At 30.5% G+C, this 23,045-nt stretch overlaps 2 protein-coding genes across 5 annotated transcripts in view; one reads left to right on the forward strand and one right to left on the reverse strand.

Annotated features, from left to right (window-relative positions):
• Nucleotides 1-23,045, forward strand: part of LOC134835070 (ankyrin repeat and KH domain-containing protein mask-like) — a 30,090-nt gene that overhangs the window by 1,616 nt on the left and 5,429 nt on the right. The window contains exons 2-14 of one of the 4 annotated variants that reach the window (XM_063849921.1): nt 7,462-7,500; nt 8,963-9,243; nt 9,303-9,759; nt 10,965-12,773; nt 13,949-14,039; nt 14,164-14,367; nt 15,784-16,013; nt 16,569-16,652; nt 16,709-17,192; nt 17,870-17,988; nt 18,049-18,288; nt 18,452-18,739; nt 20,112-22,359. In XM_063849921.1, the coding sequence (XP_063705991.1) occupies nt 7,462-7,500; nt 8,963-9,243; nt 9,303-9,759; nt 10,965-12,773; nt 13,949-14,039; nt 14,164-14,367; nt 15,784-16,013; nt 16,569-16,652; nt 16,709-17,192; nt 17,870-17,988; nt 18,049-18,288; nt 18,452-18,739; nt 20,112-22,359 (6,574 nt within the window). The remainder of the gene's footprint in view (nt 1-7,461; nt 7,501-8,962; nt 9,244-9,302; nt 9,760-10,964; nt 12,774-13,948; nt 14,040-14,163; nt 14,368-15,783; nt 16,014-16,568; nt 16,653-16,708; nt 17,193-17,869; nt 17,989-18,048; nt 18,289-18,451; nt 18,740-20,111; nt 22,360-23,045) is intronic. The other 3 variants (XM_063849926.1, XM_063849925.1, XM_063849924.1) reach the window with 3 other exon arrangements.
• LOC134833269 (uncharacterized) lies at nt 14,448-15,616 on the reverse strand. The gene is made up of 3 exons (XM_063847536.1): nt 15,380-15,616; nt 14,802-15,316; nt 14,448-14,745 (listed from the first exon to the last, which is right to left on the reverse strand). Exons 1-3 carry the CDS (start codon nt 15,614-15,616, stop codon nt 14,448-14,450), a joined length of 1,050 nt encoding a protein of 349 aa, XP_063703606.1.

A 23,045-nucleotide genomic window follows, 5' to 3' on the forward strand; every position in this document is an offset into this window, starting at 1 on the left:
TTTTAAATTTATTTTTATTGAGAGAATTTTTTTTTTCGTTGCTCTCTTAGTGCCTCTCGCTAAATGATAATAATAATTACGTTGCAAGCAATGCAACCAAAGTGCAATCCGTACGTCGTCGTATGATGAAACGCATTGCGGTTTCAAAAATTTTGTACGTGAAATAAGGCGATTAAATTTAATTATTTTAATTTTTGTTGAATCAGGATTTTATTTTAATTAAAGGGGATGGAAAAAAATATTTATTTAAAAAAAATTAATTAATTTATTAAATAAATTAATTCGATAATTTATTATTTAAATTTTAAAGAAATAATTAATTATTTTAAAATTAAATTTTATTTAAAAAAAAAATATTCAAAAATAATTTTATTTATTAAAAAAATTCTTTTTTTGAATAATTTTTTATTTAATTAATTTTTAAAACATTTTTAAAATATTATTTATTTTATTTAAAAAATAATTTAATTTATTTATTAATTAATTAAAATTTTTATTTGAATTAAAAATTATTATTTTTTTTTTGAAAAATTAATTTTTTATTTATTTTAATGGAATTTTAAATTATTTTTTTTATTTTTTGAATATTTTGAAAAAATTTAGAAAAATTATTTATAAGTCGTTGAAATATTTTTTTAGTCACGTGAATAATTTAATTTTCTTAATTTAAGTTCAAATTAAAATTTTTTAAAGCAAATTTCGTTAATTTTTTGTCAAAATTTATCATTTTTCAATATAAATTTTTATTATTCTTCATAAATTTTTTAAACAAATTCCGCGGGGAATTAACAAAAAATTAAAATATTAAATTTATTCGCCTTAATCGCTTTGATGTGTGCACAAAAAAAGTTCATAGTTCCTTTCTCTTCTCGTGCCGTCATCGTCTCATCGTCTTCGCAATATTTTTGTGTAGGTCAAGAACGTTATTGATTTTCTTAGCAACAAATTTTCATCATTAACACCGATTTTATTCGATATTTTTTATTAAAAAACGATAACAATTGTTTGTTATTATTATAGAAAGTTGAAAAATGAGATAAAAATCACTTGTGTCATTCATTCATTGAGCGGCAACAATTTTAATGAAGTATCATATTTATTTTTTGTTTATTTTTATTTAATTTATTTACAATTTTGTTTCAACTTTCATGCATTTCGTAAAAAAAAAGCTCGTGCGTAATCAGATATTTTTTACATGATTTTTTTTTGTTGGTTTCTCATGAAATTTTTTTTTTGGGTGATTTTAATATTTTTTTTATAGTTTTTTTCCCGAAGTAGTTGAGATGACGAAAAAGTGACGTTGATGATATTGTTTAGTAGACAAGTAATTGACGTGATGTCTGGCGTGCCACGACAATTGATGATGAGAAAAAAAGTGCTCGAAATTGAGACGAAAGTGTTTGTGTGATTGATGTTTTGTCAATTTAATTGTTCTTTGATGAGAGAAACGTGGTGTGTGGTTATTTGGAGTGGTTTGGAGAGTGAGTCAAGTAGAAGTTATTAATGAAAAAATGATAAAAGTTCATTTTTAAAGAATTTTTATATGGAAAAATATTGAATTTTTAAAATTTTAATGAAATTTTTGAATATTTTAGATGAAGAAGTTCCTTCGAAGCTCTCGAGATGCCCTTAAAAATTATTTTTAATGATGAAAAGAGGATTTTATCAACAAATCAGAGGCTAAAAGACTCATTTTTGGAGATTTTATAGAAAATTAATTGAAAATTTCGGAACAAAAAATTTCAAGCAACAAGAAAATTGATGAATTTATGAACTTTTGGAGAGAAACTTTAAGAAAAGTCACAATTTTAAGGCCTTTTAAGGCTCATAATAGATTTGTTTCTATTGAAAGCTCATTAAAAAGCTCTTTAAAACAATTATTTAGCCACTTAAAGTTTAAAAATTATTTGAAATTCCTCTTTTGAGGTCTGAAGAATAGCCAATTTTGACTCATTTTATAAAGAAATTGACAAAATTTTAATGATTTCATTAAAAGTTTAAATTTTTTGTTCAAGTGTTATCAAAATTTTCTCTAAAAATTGTCAAAAAGTAACATAATTTTTTATTTTAGAGCACTTTAAGACCAATTCGTTCAAGAAATTAAATACAAAAAATCAATTTCTAAAGACTCGAAAGTCAAAAAATCAAATTTTGTGACAATTTCTCATGAAATCATCCAAAAAACATCTTTCTACTAACCCAATTCTTTAAAATAACCCAAAAATCCTTCCTGTCAGCCGACTTTATTCTAAAAAATCTCCGCATTTTTCAGTCTTATGACTTCTCGCACAAAAAATTCGACACAAAAAAACTTCCTTGAACCACTTTTTATGCTCGATACAAACACAAAAAGTCAGTTTACAGTCGTCGTCGTCAAATATAAACAAGTAGTACTTTCTACATTGCTCGAGCGCCAACCAAGTCAGTTGATCGATTCGAAAAACTTTTTGTTTTTACACTTGTTGTTTTAACAAAAAGCATTCAATTGTCAGACACTTCTTTCTTTCCAGTTAAATTATGTCTAACTATGTCTAAAAACAACATAACGTGCCTGTCGTCGACACAACGACTTCGTCCGTTCATTCATTTATTTAACTTATTATTAAATATTTCATGCATTTCATACATTTTTCAGTGTATTCGCTCTCGGGCTGTCTAACACCACTTTGAGCAGTTGTTAGTTTTTTTGGTTACACATTCACACATTTATTTTTCTCTGGAGAGAATTTAAAAGTTATTACGTATTTTTTTCTCTGTACAATGCAGCGTGCACTATCATAACTGATTAGTAGTTTTATTTATTTTCTTCTGTGTACGAGTTTCGTAACAACTTTATGAATGATGACGACGACGACGTCGAGTTAAGTAGTCAGCATGCAACGACGCGATGTGAGAAGAAGATTTTTTTTGGCAGCAAAGTTTTTTTAACGCATAAATTTTCGCTTTTGAAAACTATTTTTGTCATGCTTCGCAATTTTGTGCAATATTATTTTTTGTTATTATATTCAAATTGTTGATTTGATAACGTTTTTGACGCTACACATGTTTCTGTACCTACTCCGATATGAACTCATGTGATATGTAGGTTTTTGCACAATCCATTCAGTCGTCAACAAACTAATATCAACGGAATGAAATATGAGGTTTTTTATGCAGAAAAGAGAATTAAATTGAATTATATCGTGAACAATGAACTATTTTGTTCGGTCAAATACGTCGTTTAATCCTAAATTTAGTGGGTTTTGAAGCGGTATGAGGTTCAATTGGGCGGAAAATGGGTGAGAATTTGTCATTTGAGGAACGGGATGTAGTTTTAAAGGGCTTAAAGTCAGTTTGAGAGGTCAATTATGGGAATTGTTGAACCAGGAAGTTCGGATTTCAAAGGAAATTTAGCTTTAAATAAGAAATTTTGAACGTTTGAGCTTGAATTTATGTTTCTATTCAGTGATGGATTTAAATTATTCGGAAAATTAGGATTTTAGATTTCCAAATAATTATTACCGTAATGTAGATAACGTTAAGAGAATTTTTTTTGTAATTGGACAAGGAAAAAAAATGAATAATTAATTTAAGAAAAGGTTAAATTTGAAGTTAAGTTAATTTCTCTTAAATTTTTGAAATTTTTAAACTTTTTAAAACAAGTTTCAGTTGTATTTTTTAATGTTTTTGACCCTAAAATGATAAAATAAAATTTTTAAAATAAAAATTTTAAAAATACAAAATTATTAAAAAATTTCAAAAAAAATTTTCATTTAAAAAATTTTTAAAAATAAGAATTTGAAACAAAAAATTTTAAGAGAAAATCTTTTAACTTCTATTTTTGATAAAAAAACAAATTTTTAAATTCTCTTAAAATTATCTACTTTACGGTAATTCGTTAAATATAACTTGGTTTGGATTTTTTTTAAAGGAACCAGTTTTGAAGTTTTTTTCTTTGAAATTTTCGTGGGTCTTTTTAATATCCAATGGATATTTCCATCAAAAAATTTACGTGTTAGTATATCGATAAGTATCCCCGCTTGTCAAATGCTTTCATTGAAGCGCTTGAAAAAAATTTTGTCACAAAAACCTAAAAAAAATTCAAAAATTAATTTTAATCAAATTTGACCATCACTACTTACCTGCGCCCTTCCCATATTTTTTGTTTTCTTTCACAATTTCTTTCCGATCTCCAATTGCAACGGGTTTTGTCGTCACACCTTTTGATCTCTTCGTGACCGAAAATTAAATATTTTTTCGAGGCTAAACGAAAAATTCGTTTAATCGTGAATTCCAACACACTTGATTTTACAACAAAAAGTACATTCATTGCAAAAAGTAAGTGCCTAGATAATGAAAACCGACATGTGTATGCGGCTCTCTCTCTTGCTATGGATACGAGTCAATGACCTCTTTACAATACAAATAATTTCGCAAAATGAAATTTAATTTGAATTATCATTCATTATCAAGAAAGGTCGCAAACGTTACCTACGGAGGAAGAGAAACTGTAATTTCTACAAATATTTAAATGATACTTACGATAAATTTCTCTTCCTGTTCTCCAATCGGAAGTCTCTTCTAATAAGATCCTTCAAAAACCGAAAAAATTTTTTTTTGGGTGCGACTTTCGGTATTTATCTCTTTCCATTGTTTCAATGTCATGTCGATTGATTAAGTAACAAACCATCGAATAGGCCATTGTTGAACTAAAAAAGTACCAAATTCACTTTTTCTCCATTTTTCGTCGTTCAGTTACCTAATAAACTAACTTTTTATGAGATCTTCATGCAGTAACGCTTGAGATCCAATTTCCAAGGACCCTGCAATATTTTCTTGTTTATTTGCGGTGTTTTGTTTCCATTACGCTCTTGTTTGTTGTTGTTGATGAAACGAAAAAAAAAGAAAAAAAAAAATACAAAAGAGATGAGAAGAGAGTAGTAGTAATGATTACAGAATCATTTTTATTTTATCACTCCACTTTTGCTCTATTTCTTCAGAAAAAAAAGAAAGAATACTTGACGCTTTTTTTGCAATAAAATAACAAAAACAAGAAAAAATTGCAGTTTGTACGTGACTATAAATTTTTTGTGTGCTTTTTTTTTAGTTTTATTATTTTGATCATGAAAAAAAAGTTGATGATGACTAATGAAGTAAACATGTTCAACTTTTTTTTTTGAACAAAAATTTTGCGGTCATTCGACAATAATTACTGAGATTCGAAATTTCTCTCAAAACGATACTTTTGGGACTTAACATTTTACGAGCACACAAAAAATTAAAGTCAAGAGTCAACTTCTATTCAAACAAGCACGTTTTCAACCTTTTATTACTTACTCTCCATTCATTTCGTCTCTTCTTTCTCACATCAGATCTTTTTCTTGATATGACTCAAGAATTTGTCTCATATCAAAAAGCAGATCTGATGTGAGATAGAAAGACGAAATGAATGGAAAGGGCTTTAATTTTGTGTGTTTTGGACTAAACTTGATATTATGTAGAAATTCAATTTAAAGTGGTTGCGTGGGTGTTTCCCTCGTTGATTTTTTATCGTGTGGCTATGGAAGATTAAGCTCGTCTCTTAATGTCGTTCTTGTTAGGTAATGACTTAATTACGTTCATTGTATGTAGAAGTCATAGGAAGAGATCAAGCGTTTTGAGGCAATGCTCACGATGTTCTACTTACTTACTTGGAATGACAAACAAATTGAAATGTTATTTACATAAAGTTTTGAGTAACTGAAAAGAGTATTTCCTGGATAAATATAAAATGGAAATTGAATTGATTCGCGAGATTGTTTGTTTAATTTTGGATGAAATACATGAAAGCATAGATTTTTTAACGATTGAGTTGCTTTAAAGTTTCGAATAATCCTTCAGGGGTCTTAAGTTAGGGTCTTAAATTCATTCGAACTTTTAGAAGAGTCTTTTCATCTGAAATTTTTTGTTTAAAAAATAAATAAACAAAGTTGTTTAAGATAAAATTTAATAAATTTTTTTCAGGGGTCTCAAATTAGGGGTCTTAAAATCTTAACTTTTAGAGCGGTTTTCATCTAAAAATCGAGTTTAAGATATCTTTAAAGACTTAAATTTAGTAATTTGAGATTCAAAAATTAATAATTTGGAGTTAAGGACCTTCTTGAGGTCTTAAAATGTTCAAATTATATTTAGGGGTCTTTTCATAATTAAAAGTTTTTTTTAAATTTCCTTTAAAGTATTGGTAAGCATTTATAAGACGAGGTTTTGAGTTTAGAATAGATATTTAATAATTTTGAACTAAATTAGGACCCTATAGAGGTCTTAAAGTTTAAAAAATTAAATGATGTGATAACTTAAAAGCTACTTATATAGACTTATCTGTATGTATAAAATTTTTAGAAGTTATTTTTGAGACCCTTAAAAAGATTTTAATTCACTTTTGAAAATTTAGGGGTCACTCAAGGGTCTTAAATATATTTAACTTTACTCTGAAATGTTTCAAAATAGTCTCAAAAAAAACTTTTGAAGCTTTATTTTATATTAGATTTTGATAATTTTTGAAACCTGAGACCTTTATGAGGAATCTAAAAAAATTTTGGGGTCCTAAATTTTGGCGCCTTTTTTATTTCAAATTTGGCGCTCATTTTTAGATCAAATTTGGCGCCCTTTTTTTCAAATATGGCACCCATAAAAATTATAATCTTCCATCGCACAAAGGAATTTTTTACTTGATTTCTCAAACCTTTTACCTCCAAATACCTTTTTTCTTTTATAAAGGATCAATAAACGTCTTTATGACGCCCTTAAAATGCACTTTCCTCCCAACTCAATTTCGTTTTTCTCGCCTATCTATCGAACAAAACCCAAATAAAGGTCAAGTACGTACGCCATAAAAGCACACAACGCTGCAATATTAAGACGTTTGATGATATTAAAGATGCCGTCTACGTTCGCCCTGAATGAATAAATATAAACATATCTTATAATAGTCTCTCGTTCTACGAGATGAAATGAGTAGGAGAGACGCGCAACATACCTGAAATCGATATAATTTTGCATCCATTCATTTTTATTATTATAGCTCTAATGCTTGAAAATTGCTTGTTGCTACACTTGAACATCTTGATTTTTTTTTTGGTGCCGACGAATCCTTTCTTTCTTGATTGTGTGGATGAAATTTGAATCTAAAACAAAAAAAAATGATTTTTTTTTTCTTTGAATAAAAGGACACTCGAGCAAGCCGCAAGAAAGAAGAGCCATTCAATATTAAAAGTTTTTCTTCCTGTTTCCATTTTTATTATTTTTTTAATGTTCTTCTTCTTTTTCTCATATCTATGATATTGCAGTTTCGTTATCGACCGTGAAATTTGCTCAAAAAAAATTAAAAATCAATATTTTTCTTAAATAGAGTGCCAAAAAAAATTTTTTTTTTGTATGAATAATTTTTTAGATCATGCCATTATAAATATTATTTTTTTTTTATTATTATTCATTATCATTTAGATATTACTGGCATGCTTGTGTCTAAGGCCAGACTTGCTGGTAAGTTTTTCACAACACACTACATATAAGATTGATTGCACACTGTCTGGCTTTAACATAATATTTGTTGTTGTTTTTTTTGTGGGAGTGCTGTCCCTTGGATCCTCGTTCGCTCACAGTGTGTGTCTCTCATGGAGTGTCAAAAATACTAAAAATAATAATAAAATACGTTTTTAGGCTTATTTAATGAGGAAATGAGAAAAAATGTTTCAAATAAACATTTAGACAATTTTCATTGCAATTTTTTGAAAATTTAAAATTTCTCTCAAAAAATCTAAAAAAGATATTAAAAAATTATTTGAATTAGCTAAAGGGCGATTTCCAAATTTTTCAACTGTCACTTTTTGAATTGACATTTAAGAAAGTTTTCAAATCTTTGAATTAAATTTCTATTTTTTGAACATTTTTTAACAAAATTTAAAATCAAATCTCAATTTTTAAGTGAAATATTTAGAAAAATAAAAATAATTATTTTTATAAGTTTAAAAAATCAAATTTTCATCAAAAATTTTGAAAAATTAAATTTGTTACAAAAAAATTATTCAAACTTTCATTCATAAAATTTATCCTTTAATTTAAAAAAAAAAAATTAAAAATTAAAAAAAAAAATGAATTAGCAAAATGGCGATTTCCAAATTTTACAACTGTCACTTTTTAAACTGAAATTTTTTGCTTTTTACAAAAATCTATAAAATAAAATTTTATTTTTCCAATTTTTTTTAACAAAATTAAAAATTAACTTAAAATTTCTCTCCAAAAATTTTCAAAAAAATTAATTTTCATAACCTAAAAATCAAATTTTCATGAAAAAATTATTTTTTTTTGAAACATTTTTTCTCATTGTGCTTATTTATTCATGAACGGGAAATGATTTTTGATTTAAAATTCATGTCATGTCACTTTGGAGCAATCCTTCCTCTAAAATAACTAATCCTTGTGTTATTTTTTAAATTAAAAATTTTTTGTGTTAATAACATTCTTTGTGCTTCTCTCATCTATCTACGTGTTTTGTGTACGTCTCATTTGAGTGTGACAACTGCATTTTTAATTAACATTTTTTTATTGGTTCTGCACTCTCTTCTACTTCTGGCCTTAGACTGAAAATCATCAAAAAACACACCAGGCGTCTTCATTTTAATTTTTTTTTGTCCTTAAAAGGATTCGATTTCACTTTTTTTTGTAACAAAATTCGTTACATGGTCATAATTTCCTTTGTTCCGAAAAAAATAAAAAAAAAAGATCAATGAAAAATCGTGACACTAATAAGGTTGTAATAATTACAAGCTATTTTTATATCGGAAAAAACGGTAATTTCGACGTCGAGGATGATGAACGTTGTCATGTCTTCATCTTTTGCAATTATTTTTACTTACAATGCCACGCATGGAGTTCTCTTTTGGACTAACAGTAATTTTTTTTTTATGAAATTTTTTTAAAATTTATTTTTTTTTTATTTTTTCAGGTTGATTCCTTCCCAATTGACCAAGAATCAATTGAAATGCCCGAGTCGTGTTCCGACAGTTGTGAAAACGAAGAGTCCGAAGGCGAAAATAACAACTACGAGGACGAGGATGGCGACGAGAGCGAAGGTTCTGGCGAGTCGGGCGAAGAAAGTGGCGACGATGCGGAAACGGATCAAACGCCCCAAGACACGAAAGCTCGTCTCACAGCACTTTTAGAAGCGGCAGACGAAGCAGCGCAGGCTCTTACCCGAATGCGTGGCGATAATAGAGATAATAAGCAGTAAGTCTCTCATTTTTTCGATTTTTTCCAAAAAATCTAACAAAAAATCTTTTTTTTAGTGTTCTATCCCGTTCCCTGTTAGCTGCGTGTTCCGACAACGACATGACAACCGTTCGCAAACTCCTTGGCGAGAACAATGGCATGAATGACGGCACCGACGACGGTGATTCGCTGCTTTCGCTCGCCTGTTCCGCCGGATATTATGAACTTGCGCAAGTTTTGTTGGCAATGTCGGCCCAAGTTGAGGATCGCGGGCAGAAAAATGATTGCACGCCGTTGATGGAAGCTGCTTCCGCGGGTCATATCGACATCATTGAGTTGCTGTTGAAGCACGGAGCTGACGTGAATGCGCAATCGTCAACGGGAAATACGCCGCTAATGTATGCTTGTGCCGGCGGGCATGTTGATGCCGTTAAATTGTTGCTTGCTGCGGGCGCAAATGTCGAAGATCACAATGAAAATGGGCATACGCCGCTCATGGAAGCTGCTTCGGCGGGACATGTTTCTGTAGCGAAGGTAAGATTTGTTTATTTTTAGTGAAATTTAGGTCAATTTAAGTGAAAATGAATAGTTTTGTTCAAAATTTATGAAGAAAAAAGTTTTTAAGCCATTTTCAAGAAGAAATTTTCTCTAAAAATGAGATTTTTTTTATCAAAAATATTTTTTTTGCTCTTATATAAATACATTTTAATATAAAAATAACAAAATTAAAGTAAAAAATTTAACAAAAAAAAAAATCAAAACTTGAATTTCAAAATTTGAGAATTTCTTCAGAAATATTTAAAAAATTAAAAAAATTAATTTTATTATTTTTTTTTTTTGAAGAATTTGATTTTTGAGTTTTTGACAATTTTTGTCAAATATTTTAAAAAATTTTCATATTTCATCCAATTTAATTTTTAAAAAAATTTTTGGTAGAAAAAATAAATTTTGAAAATGATAATTTTAAGAAAAGTAATTTATATTTCAATAAAAATTAAAATAAATAAATATTTAAAAAAATAAAATTTAGAAATTTTAAAAAATTAAGGATTTTATAAAAATTAAAAAAAAATGATAAATATTTGCTTTCAAGAAATAAAAGAACTATTTTAAATATAAATTTCAATTTTTTATGAAAAATTTCCAATATTTAAAAATTTTCCTTAATATTTTTTTCTATTTTAAATTTTAATCATATTTTTAAATTATTTGACTAAATTCTATTATTCAAAAAAAAAAAAAAATTAAATTATTTTCATTTTTGAATAAATTTCAATTTTTCAAAAGGACAAATTATGAAATTATTGAAAATTTTTTTATCTTTTTATATTTTAAAATTTTTATTTTTTTTTTGTTTTAAAAAATTGACATTAAATTTCATAAAAAAACATTAAAATATTTAAAAAATCTTCAAAATTTTGTCAAAAAATTTTAAAATCTAAAGAAATATGAAAATATTTTTGAATTTTTTTTAAGTATAAAATTTTTTTCATTAAAAATTTATCACACAAAACTATAAATTTTCATTTAAAACGACGTAATTTTATTTTAAATGATTAGAACCGAGACCTGAGTCTTTGAGTCATTAAATTCAATTCATCGAGAGACAAATTTTTGTCTTTCTGAATTGAAAATTGATTCGGACCATGACCAAAATTTGATCTTATCTGAAATTTTTTCCCTCAAAATCTCAAAAATTCATCAAAAAATATTTTTCTAACAATTTTTTTCATTTTTAGATTTTATTGGAACATGGCGCCGGCATCAACACCCACTCGAACGAGTTCAAGGAAAGTGCTCTAACTTTAGCCTGTTACAAGGGTCATCTCGATATGGTGCGTTTCCTACTTGGCGCCGGTGCAGATCAGGAACACAAAACTGACGAGATGCACACTGCCCTCATGGAAGCCTCAATGGATGGTCATGTCGAAGTAGCTCGTCTCTTGTTGGATTCGGGAGCTCAAGTTAACATGCCAACGGATTCCTTCGAAAGTCCCTTAACGCTCGCCGCATGCGGAGGTCACGTGGATTTGGCAATGTTGTTAATTGAGCGTGGCGCGAACATCGAAGAGGTCAATGACGAGGGTTACACGCCTTTGATGGAAGCAGCACGCGAAGGTCACGAAGAAATGGTGGCACTTTTGTTGTCGCAAGGCGCAAATATCAACGCGCAAACCGAAGAAACGCAAGAAACTGCCTTGACGCTCGCTTGCTGCGGGGGATTTTTGGAAGTTACGGATTATTTGATCAAGCATGGGGCGGATATCGAATTGGGAGCATCGACACCCTTGATGGAAGCAGCGCAGGAGGGACATATTGAACTCGTGCGTTTTTTGTTGGAAAATCGCGCCAATGTGCATGCGCAAACGCAAACGGGAGACACGGCACTTGCTTATGCCTGCGAAAATGGGCACACGGATGTCGCGGAAATTCTTCTGATGTACGGGGCGGAGCTCGAACACGAATCCGAAGGCGGAAGAACGCCTCTGATGAAAGCTTGTCGCGCCGGACATTTGTGTACGGTGAAATTTCTGCTTGGGAGAGGCGCTGATGTGAATCGGCAAACGGCAAATAACGATCATACGCCGTTATCGCTCGCTTGTGCCGGCGGACATCAAGCTGTAGTCGAATTGTTGCTCGCTAACGGGGCGGATCCCTTCCATAAACTCAAGGATAACAGCACGATGCTCATCGAAGCGGCAAAAGGAGGTCATATTAACGTCGTTCAACTACTTTTTGACTTCCCGCAGTCCCTGGCTGGCGCCCAATCGAACATGCTCGTGAACAACGGGCTTCAACAAATCGCTCCGATCCCCCTGAAACATCAACACAACTTGCTACAAGTTGCTGCCCAGGCCCCCAACGCCACGCAAATGATGCAAACGCCGCCCGGATTGCACGACGTGCCCGAAGCGATTCGCACTTCCAACCAATTCGCGCATCAATTGCAGGCGAAGGACTTCCTCGATCAATCGCAAATTATCTCGTACAACGAGTACATCAAGAACAATCCGAACGCCCTTTTGGATGCCAATTCCGCGCTTGCAGCTGCCGCCGCCATGGGAAACACGCCCGGCCAGCAGGAAAGTTCAATTATCGCCCAAATGCGTCTCTTGCAAATCCAAAATGAGGGTTTCAAGGACGGATTGATGCAAGGTTTGGCAAAAGCGCAACCCGGACTTTTGAATAATAACAACAATAATAATGCGAATCGGGGAGCGCAACAATTGGTTATGCCGCCGCAAATGCAACAAAGTACCCAAACGAATGTTGCTGCGGCACAAACAGGAACAGGAGCAGCGACAACGACGACCACGACGACGGGCAAGCAAAAAAGTGTTTTGAGGAAAAATCGACAACAAATTGCGAATAATGCGAATGCAAATGCCGCGCATTATCAGGAACAGGATTTGACACTGTCGGAGGCGCAACAAGTGCGCAGTCAACCAATTGGGGCAGATGGCAACGAAAATCTCACGGATATGGCAAGCATCTTGAATCACTTTGATGCGATGAATCACGACGAGTTTATGCAAAAATGGAAAGAGGTAAGATTTTTTTCTTTAAAATTTTTTAAATTTATTTTTAAGCTTTTTCTTCCATTATATTTTAATTGACTGAGTTTAAAGAATTTTTAAGTTTTTAAGAAAATTTGCTGATTTAGAGATTTTCAAGTGAAAATTAATAAAATAAAATTAAAAAAAATTAATAAAAAAATTTTTTAAAGAAAAAATATGAATTTTTTTAACAAAAATCGTTCAAAAATGTGTCTTTAAAATTAAAAAAAAAATGAAAATTTAAATTAATTAAATTTAATTTTATTTAATTTAAATTTAATTAATTAAAATTAATTTTATTTAAATTTAAAAAATAATAAATTAAATTAATTTTTTAAGGGAAGAAATTTAATTATTTTACAATTTTTTCTTCCTTTTATTTTTTGTTAAACAAAAAAAATCAGAACGAAAGAAATTTTTAACAATTTTTTTTTTAAATACAAAACTCATTAATTTAAATATAAATTATACAAAAAATTGAATTTTCAGCTGAATTTTCTTTTAAAACATTTTCTATTAAATATTAATTAAATATTAAATTAATTTAAAAAAAAAAAAATAAAAATAAAAAAAAATATTTTTTCAAAAAAATAAATTTTGATAGATTTTTGTACGTTAAATTTTTTATTCAAATTTGACTTAAATTTTCAAATAATGCGAAATTCAGAATCCTTATATCAATCCTTAACTTAAATTGTCAAAAAAAAAAAAAAAAAAAAAAAAATAAATAAATTAAAAAATCTTAAATTGATTGAAAAAAAAAATCAATTTCATTAAAAAAAAATAATTATTCAAGTTGTTTTGAAAAAATTTAAAAAAATTTTTTTGAATGTTTTTAATTTTTTTAAAATTTTTTTGCATTAAATTTTAAATATGTACTTATAATATAAATAATTTTTTTTTCCGAAATTTAAAAAAAAAATATTTATTTTTTTTGAGTTAATTTTCATGAATATTTTTCTCATTTTCGTTTTTTAAAGCAAATTTTAAATAAAAATTTTTTTTAAAAATTATTCAGCAGTAAAAAAAATTTAACTCAGTCAATAAGGTATATGAAAAAATTTCAAAAATATTTTTCTTGAACAAAAAGTGAAAAAATAATTTAAATTTTTTTTTTTTTTTTTTTATGAAAAATCAAAACTAATTATTTTTCTTTTAAATTTCAGTCCTTATCATTCTACAATGACGGGCCTCCGCCAACTTTGTTGCCTCCGCCGTCAAATGCGTACATTGATCCGAATGCGACTCAAGCTCAAGGTAAATTTCAAACTTTTTTTTCTCTTAAAAAACTTTTTTTCTCATAACCGCCGCTCCCCCTTCTTGTGAAGCTAATTTTAATTCCATTAATGATTTTAATTACTTTAAATACAACACAATGAAGGTTCAATTTATGGGACTCACGGTGGTGGTTTTAATTTTTCTGCGCCGTCATTGCACGCGACGACAACGCAGGACCCGTTTCTGCAATCGCAGCCCGTTGTTGCCAGTTGTGTTCCCGATGCAAAAATGCTGTTGACTGCAAACACAGACGCAACGTCTAACGCGTCACTCGACATTAACAACACACTTGCCACATTTTTTACAGGCAAGTGCGCGCGATTGTCGCAAAAAAAGCCTGAAAATTCTCAAAAAAAAATCGTTTATTTTGACATTTTTTCGTTGTAATTAAACCATAAATTCGACATTTTCCTCTGTTTTGGCAGTTTCTTGCTTCTTTAAGTGATTTATTTCGACAAAACGCAAGGATCGCAGTAACATTGCGACTGGAGAGAGGAAATTTCCGATACATGAAGCGATTGGTTGCAAGACATTTCCGCATGAGATGAAAATATTTTGTACTAAAAGTAACGGGGGTTGCATAAATCCATTAAAAACGACCGAAAAAAGGGGTTTCAGGAAGTAATCCGACGTAATTTGCAGGACTCCGACAACAAAAGTGCGGAAAATCGCAAACAAAATGAATCTGCGAACAAAAATTCGTTAAAATTTTGAAAAATTTTCATCAAAAATTTGACTTACCGATAAAATTGCAATACAAAAGTGACGAAAAACGTCACGCCAATGTTAATGAAGCCAAACATTTCCGCCCAAAAACGGGTTGCATGATGCAAAGTTTGTTCCGCGAGCACATCCGACACCAAATGCGGCGGACAATCGAAAGTTTTGTAATATTCCGGGCATCCATGTTCAAAATTGTACAAAATTTGTTCGTTTTTCGGAAATTTTCCGCGAGAATTAACCTTTTTGCATTGATTCTGATCCTCAGAATTGAAAATTACTTCAGCTGCTTCGACGTCATTCGCGATGGAAGCTTCCGACTTTCGATTTCCATCGAAAATACTTCGCAACTTTTGACTCCAAGACGTGTTCAAGACCTCAACTTTGACAGTTTCCTTCGTGGAGGGTTCGTGACGCGACGTGCAACTGCGACAAACACAAATTTCCGAACGAGACTTGCAATCAACGGTGCCTTTGACAGTTTTTTTGCGACTTGCAACCGTTGAAGGCTTTCGAATCAGTTGAAATTCGAGTTTCTACGAAGAAAATTTATGGAAATTAATTAATTTTTATTTGTAAATTGCAAAAATTTCGCCTACAGAAGGAGATTTTCCGGGAAATTTCGAACGACTTGCACGTGACAAGCGATAATATTCCATTTCTTGGGAGTTTTTGGTCGAATCGGTATCCGGGTGATTGTTATCCGAGGTGTTTGTTGTCGAAGAAGTCTCCTCGCCGACATGATGAATCACAGTTTCGAACTTTTTCGCGTGAATTCCGGCAGTTACGCCTTTGTTTGCGACCTCAACACTCCCATTTGAGCTGCTGCCTTCCATTTTTCGTCTCTCGAAGTGTCTTGAACTGTCGTTAAATGCAAAAATTACGGTGAATTTTGATGCATGGCAAGCTGTGATGCAACGAAAAAGTGTCAAAATGATTTTTTTCTGTAAAAATTTTTAAAAGAAATTTATTAATGATGAATTTTTCTTGATTTTTTTTGTAGATGCTCGTCAATCTGGTCAAGAAAACGCTTTCGCGATTGCCGCAAGTGGTTTAGCGGCACAACAGGATGCAAACAAGAAGCAAAATGGACAAACGATCAAGGGTCCCGCTGATGTATCGCAAAATACCGCGATTGCCGATAGGCCCAAAGTAAAGCCCGTTTCCAAAAAGGATGGAAAATATATTAAGAAATATATTCCGGAGGCGCAGCAGCTTCAGAACATTAAATTGGTGAGTTTTTTTTTTTTTTTTTTTGTTAAATGAAATAAAAATTTTTTTTTTTAAATTTTATTTAAATTTTTTTTAAAAAAAATATTTTTTTAATTTTTAAATTATTTTTTTTTTTTTTAATTAAAAAAATTTTTTTCAATACAATTTTCTTTTAAACAAAAAATTTTTTTTATTTAATTTAATTTTTAATTATTTTTTTTAATTTAAATATTTTTTTTTCAAATTTTAATTTTTAAAAATTATTTTTTTTTTTTATTTTTAATTAATTTTTTAATTTAATTAATTTTTTAATATTTTTACAATTAAAATTTATTTTTTTAAATATTTTTTCCAATTTTATTAATTTTAAAAAAAAAATTATTTTTTCATTTTTTTTTTTTTTTATTAAATTTTTTTCAAATTTTTTAATTATTTTTTTTTTAATAATTTCTTAATTTTTTTTTTAAATTTTTTTTCATTTTTTTTTAAAATAATTTTTTATTTTTTAATTCGAATTAATTTTTGAAGAGAAATTCTAAAAATCGAACTTTTAATTAATTTTTTTTCAATTTTCAGTGTGGTTTAAATGAAAAGATGCAAAAACATTTTGGTTTTCCTCCCGCGAGTGGTGCGAATGTCGCTTCTTCCAACAATGCACAGGTAATTTTTGCTCAAAAACCATTTTTTAACATTTTTTAAACAATTTTCTCTCGTAGGATTGCCTTTCCGCTGCATTGTCATCAATTAACTTTATCACGAGTGGTGCGACAAACGCTGGATCTGCCGGCACGAAGCAATCGAACATCCTTCAGGCAGCCACAAACATTGTTCCTAATCCGCTACAAGCATCCAACAACCAAGTAACGACAACAACATCCACGACGACGACAGCATCGTCCTCCGCGTCGTCGCAAATTGACGTCAATACGACAACATCAACATCAAGTAGTTCCGCCGCCAACGAAAACCTAACAAATCAGCAGCAATTGACGCAGCAACTGACACAAATCCATCCGTGGAATCCGAAAATGCTGCAGAAAATTGCACAACGACTTATCGTGGATCCGTCGGGCAGCAATGCAGCGAGCGGCGAAACAAGTAGTGAGAATCGCGAAGGATCGCCCAGCGGTTCGTCGAGCGATGAATCTGGTGCCGAGGGAATGTCGCCGCCGTTGTTGAATGTCAAACAAAATAGCAATAGTGAGTTTTTTTTTATTTTCGTAAAAAATTTTCGATTTTTTTAATTTTAAAATAAAATAAAAAAAAATTTTATTAATTTTTAATCATTTCTTGATAAAAAAAAATTACGACAAAATTCGAACAATATTATTTTTTTTTATTTTTTGAAAATTAAAAAAAAACTACAGGAAAAAAATAAAAAATTTTTTTGAATTTATTTTTTTTTACAAATTTTTCATAAAATTAATTAAAAATTCAAAACATTTTAAATTTTAATAAATGTTTAAGAATTCTGAAAAAAATTCAAGAAAAAAAATAATTATGCATTTTTAAATAATTTTGTCAAAAAATGTTAAAAATTAATATTTTTTTCATCAAATCATTTTTTTAACATTTTTGAAAAAAATTCCAAATTTTAAAATTTTCCATAATTTCCCATGAATTTTTTTTTTAAAAAATATTTTCTACAAACTTAAAAATAATTTTATACCTAAAAAAAATTAAAAATTCAAAATCTTTTTAAAGAGAAATACATTATCAAATTTTTTTAGACATTTTTTGAAAGAAATTTTCATAATTCTCAGATTTTCTTATGATTTCTTGTGAAAAAAATTCTAAAACATGTTAAAAAACGATTAAAATTTTTATAATTTAAAAACTTTCTTTTAAAAATATCTAAAAATTTATATTTTTTTCAGTACAATTAAATCTCGAACTGTCCGATGTGGATTTGGCTGCCATTTCAAGCACATTTTGCTCGCAATTGGCTCAAGTGCATCAACATGTGTCGAATATCATCCAACAAAAACCTGGAAACGTAAGTTTTTTAATTATTTTTAATGTAAATTTTTACTAATTTTGAATTTTTCTCTCGTAGAAGAACGATCAGGAGCACGATTTTATCGATACCGATGTCGATGGCAATATGCAAATATTCCGCATTGACGATACCGATGCCGACATGAGTGGCGAAGGCGTCGAAGGACTGTATCCGCCGCTCGGTGACTCCTTCAACGTATCCGACGTGTCGTTCGAGAACGACAATTCGCAGAATCTGGAATGGGTCGATTGCTTTGACGAGGTCCTGACAGCCTTGAACATTCCAGGTGCATTACAGGTAAGCTCCAACGTCGAATTTCTCAAAAGAAATTTTTTTTCGCTTCGTTTTCTTTTTTTTTACTTTTTTTATTACTTGATTGTTTTTAAAAATCAAAAACAAAAAAAAAACTTGCTCTGCGATTTTGTTGTGTGTGACAATAATTTGTGATGTAATTTCAAAGGAAATCGCTGCCAATTGTTCCGACATTGACACATATGCGAATCTCTTCGGTATGAATACGTATTGCAAGGCACGTTGGGCGGAACAATGGCCGCCAACACAACAGCAAAAGCAACAACAGCAGGCAATAATTGATGAGCAATGTGCTGCTGTTGAGTGTCCCGAGCACAATGATGATGACGAGAGACATCAGCATGCAGCGGAAACGAATCAATTGATTGCTCTCGACCATCAACAGTTGCAACAAGAACTGTCCTTGCAGCATTTGCAATTATTCAACCAGTTACAGGTTAATATCTCTCTCTCACTCTGACACTCGTTAACAACCTCACTCACCTACCTTCTCTTCTCTAATGATTTTTTTTGTTTGTGTAGCCACACTCTTATTTTAGGCCCGTTCCCGTTTAGTTTAGTTAGAAATTTTGTGAAAAACACTTTTTTGCTCATTTTTGCAACGAACATTTTTTTAGGCCTTTACAAATTTTCATTAAATTATCCCTTATTTATTACCCAAAAGTCAAAATGCTTAAAAAATAAAAAAAAAATAAAAAAAAAATAATTTCTTTAAAAATTTTCAAAAAAAAAATATTAAAAATTTTGACAAAATAAAATAAATATGACAGCTAAAAAAATTAATTTGACATTTGAAAAAATGACAGATGTCAAAAATTTTACTAAAATAATTATTTTTTTTTAATTTCAATTTTTTTTGTTTGATACCTATTGGTAAAGCAACAAAAATTTCAGAAAATATTTTTTTTTTATTTTTAAAATTTCGAAAATTTTTAATTTTGATAACAAATTTTGACATCTGTCATTTTGACTTTTGGTTAAAAAAAAAATAATTGAATTTTATTCAACTAAAAATAAATGATAAACTCTAAATGGTTGTCAAAAAATTATCAAAAATAAAATTGAAATTTTTAAAAATTCTATTTTAAAAAAATTTTTTGACAGCTGTCAAATGTAAAAAAAAATTTTTTTTTAGGCAACAAATAGATTGAAAACAGAATTTATTTTTAAAAAATTTTAAAAATGTAAAAATAAATTACTTGGAAAACTTAGAGAAAATTTTTAAAATTTGAGATAAAAATGACTTATAAAAATGAAAAAATAATTTTTTTGAAAATTAAAAAAAAAAAATAAAAAGTTAAAAAATTCAGAAAAATGATAAAAAATTTAAAACCTGAAAAAAAAATAATCGAAAATTTTAAAATTTGATATAAAGATGACTTTGAAAAAAATTTTAAAATTAAAAAAAATAAAATTTTTAAAAATTCAGAAAAATTAAAAAAATGATATTTGTAAAGGCCTAAAATAAAAAAAAGAAAATGAGACAAAAAAAATTGAATTTCACAAGGAACGGAAGCTTTATTTACAGAAATAAAAAAATAGTTGTTTGCTTTATGCTTTTTTGTGCTACCTACTAATAAATAAATAAAAAAATAACAAAGTCCTGCAAGGCTTTAAAAAAAATAGAGAAAATTTTTAAGCCCCCGAAACTAATTATTCACACAAAAATCCAAAATCCAGTTGCATGGAAAAAAATTTTGTTGCTTTTGTTTTAATTTTTTTTTATGATTTTTAGTCAAAAGAGTGTTGCAAAAAAAAATTTTTTTTCAAGAAAATTTTATTAACAATTTTTTTTCTTCTTTTTTCAGAATCAAGAACAGCAACCAGGAACACTGCCCTTGATCCCGGTTACAATCGATCAACAAGCGTCGCAAAATGTCGTCTTGCAAGCGATGCAAAATCAAGCGTTACAACAACAAATTGCCGCCGCTGATGCCCAACAGCAAGCAAAATTTGTGTTTAACGTTGAAACCGACAAATCTCTGCAGTTGTTGTTCCAACTCCCGACTGTCGGGCAACAACAAGGCGGTCAAGCCCAGCCGCCGCAAGGAGCAATTTTGACGCAACCCCAAACCGATGACGCGTCCCAAACACAAACAACACACGTGCCTGCCCTTCAACAACAACAACAGCAAACACAAGACGACGGTACGGCACAAGCCCTCCAAGTATTGCAAAGTATCCAAGATACGCAATGCAATCAGCATCAAGTAGCGACGCAAACGCCGCCATCGCAAACGACAAACAACATTTTGCAAGGAATGCCTCCGTTAGTGCCTCGATCGATGATGCAAAATCAGCAACAGCAGCAACCTGATGGCGTCAAAACGATCACGCAAAAGGCATCAAGCACGAAAAAAACGGAAAAACGTCGCCTCATTGACAAACGTTTCGAGCCTCGTTTGCAACCACGCCCAAAACCTGCCGGGCAAACAAGTACCGCAAATGTTCCCGCAACGCCCGGCTTCCATTATACGGATCAAAATGTCGCCGCTACGGGAATTCCCGCGCAACATCCCATCAATGGAGCTCCTGTAATGCCGCCCGATCGCACAATTGACGTCGATTCCGAGACAGATTCGAATCACGATACGGCATTGACGCTCGCCTGTGCCGGCGGTCATGAAGAATTGGTTGAATTATTGCTCGAACGGGGTGCGAATATCGAACATCGCGACAAAAAAGGATTCACGCCGTTGATTCTCGCCTCGACAGCGGGTCATGCCAAAGTTGTGGAAATTCTCATTAATCGCAAAGCTGAACTCGAAGCCCAATCCGAACGTACTAAAGACACTCCATTGTCGCTGGCTTGTAGCGGAGGTCGATATGAAGTTGTCGAATTGCTGTTGAAGCATGGCGCGAATAAGGAACATCGTAATGTCTCGGATTATACGCCTTTGAGTCTTGCAGCGAGCGGAGGTTACGTGAATATCATCAAAATGTTGCTGAACAATGGCGCCGAGATAAATTCTCGAACCGGAAGTAAATTGGGGATTTCTCCGTTGATGCTTGCGGCGATGAATGGACATACGCCAGCGGTTCGTTTGCTTCTGGACATGGGTTCGGACATAAATGCGCAAATTGAGACGAATCGCAATACCGCTTTGACGCTCGCTTGCTTCCAGGGACGCCATGAAGTCGTTAGTTTGTTGCTGGATCGCAAAGCGAACGTCGAACATCGTGCCAAAACGGGATTAACGCCTCTTATGGAAGCAGCTTCGGGCGGATATATCGAAGTAGGTCGCGTTTTACTCGATAAAGGAGCTGATGTGAATGCGGCGCCTGTTCCGTCGTCACGTGATACGGCATTAACCATCGCCGCTGACAAAGGACACCTAAAATTCGTCGAACTTTTGTTGATGCGCAACGCTGCCGTTGAAGTTAAGAACAAAAAAGGCAATTCCCCGCTTTGGCTCGCCGCAAATGGCGGTCATTTGGGTGTCGTTGAGCTTCTGTGCAACGCCAATGCTGACATCGATTCGCAAGACAACCGCAAAGTTTCGTGTTTGATGGCGGCATTCCGCAAAGGACACACAAAAGTCGTCAAATGGATGGTCAATCATGTGAGTCAATTCCCCTCGGATCAGGAAATGACGCGATTTATCAGCACAATAAGTGACAAAGACATCCTTGACAAGTGTCACGAGTGTGTCAAGGTCATCAGGGCAGCGAAAGAGACGCAAGCGAAAAAAGCTTATATGAATGCGTCGATTTTGCTGCGAGAATTGGATATGGAGAAAAATCGGGAGGAGCAAAAGAAAGCAGCTGCTGCCAAGAGACGTGAAAGGAAAAAGCGTCGCAAGCAGGAAAAGCGGGAGCAGCAGAGGAAATTGAGTGACGATAAACCGGGGGCGAAGAATAAAAACCAAAAGAAGGGAAAACAGGAGGAGCTGGAAGAGGATTCGGAAGCATCGGATTCGAGCGATTCGGATGACGATGACGACGAAGAAATTCTTGAGACGATTCCTGAACCGACACCGATGCCTGCGACGACGACGCACAAATCGACGACGACGACGCATCATCAAGCCGAGCTAAGACACGAAAAGGAGGAAGGTAAATATAAAAATTTACAAGAATTTTCAAAAATTTTTCAAAAAATTTTTAAATTTTTGATTGTTCAAAAATTTATGAATTAAAAAAATTTAATGAATTTTCAAAAATTTATGAATTTTTAAAAATTTTATGAATTTTCAAAAAAATTTTGAATTAAAAGAATTTTGTGAATTTTAAAAAATTTTATGAATTTTATGAATTTTCAAAAATTTATGAATTTCAAAAAAATTTATGAATTTTCAAAAATTATGAATTTTCAAAAATTTTTGAATTTAAAGAATTTTATGAATTTAAAAAAAAATTTTGAATTTTTAAAAATTTTATGAATTTAAAAATTTTATGAATTTTAAAAAATTTATGAATTTAAAAAATTTTATGAATTTTTAAAAATTTTGTGAATTAAAAAAATTTTATGAATTTTAAAAAATTTATGAATTTAAAAAAAATTATAAATTTTCAAAAATTTTATGAATTTAAAGAATTTTAAGAATTTCAAAAATTTTATGAATTTAAAAAGTTTTTATGGATTCTAAAAAAAATAATAAATTTAAAAATTTTTATGAATTTTCAAAAATTTTATGAATTAAAAAATTTTTATGAATTTTCAAAAATTTTATGAATTAAAAAAATTTTATGAATTTTCAAAAATTTATGAATTGAAAAAATTTTATGAATTTTCAAAAATT

The sequence above is a fragment of the Culicoides brevitarsis genome, chromosome 3 (assembly GCF_036172545.1).
Source record: "Culicoides brevitarsis isolate CSIRO-B50_1 chromosome 3, AGI_CSIRO_Cbre_v1, whole genome shotgun sequence".
Taxonomy (NCBI): Eukaryota; Metazoa; Arthropoda; class Insecta; order Diptera; family Ceratopogonidae; genus Culicoides; species Culicoides brevitarsis.

Coding starts and splice junctions, on each gene's coding strand:
- LOC134833269 (XM_063847536.1), bottom strand. CDS start 15,616: ATGGAAGGCAGCAGCTCAAATGGGAGTGTTGAGGTCGCAAACAAAGGC. Junction 15,317..15,379: donor TTCCCGGAAAATCTCCTTCT/GTAGGCGAAATT, acceptor TTTTCTTCGTAG/AAACTCGAATTTCAACTGAT. Junction 14,746..14,801: donor TTTGTATTGCAATTTTATCG/GTAAGTCAAATT, acceptor TTTTGTTCGCAG/ATTCATTTTGTTTGCGATTT.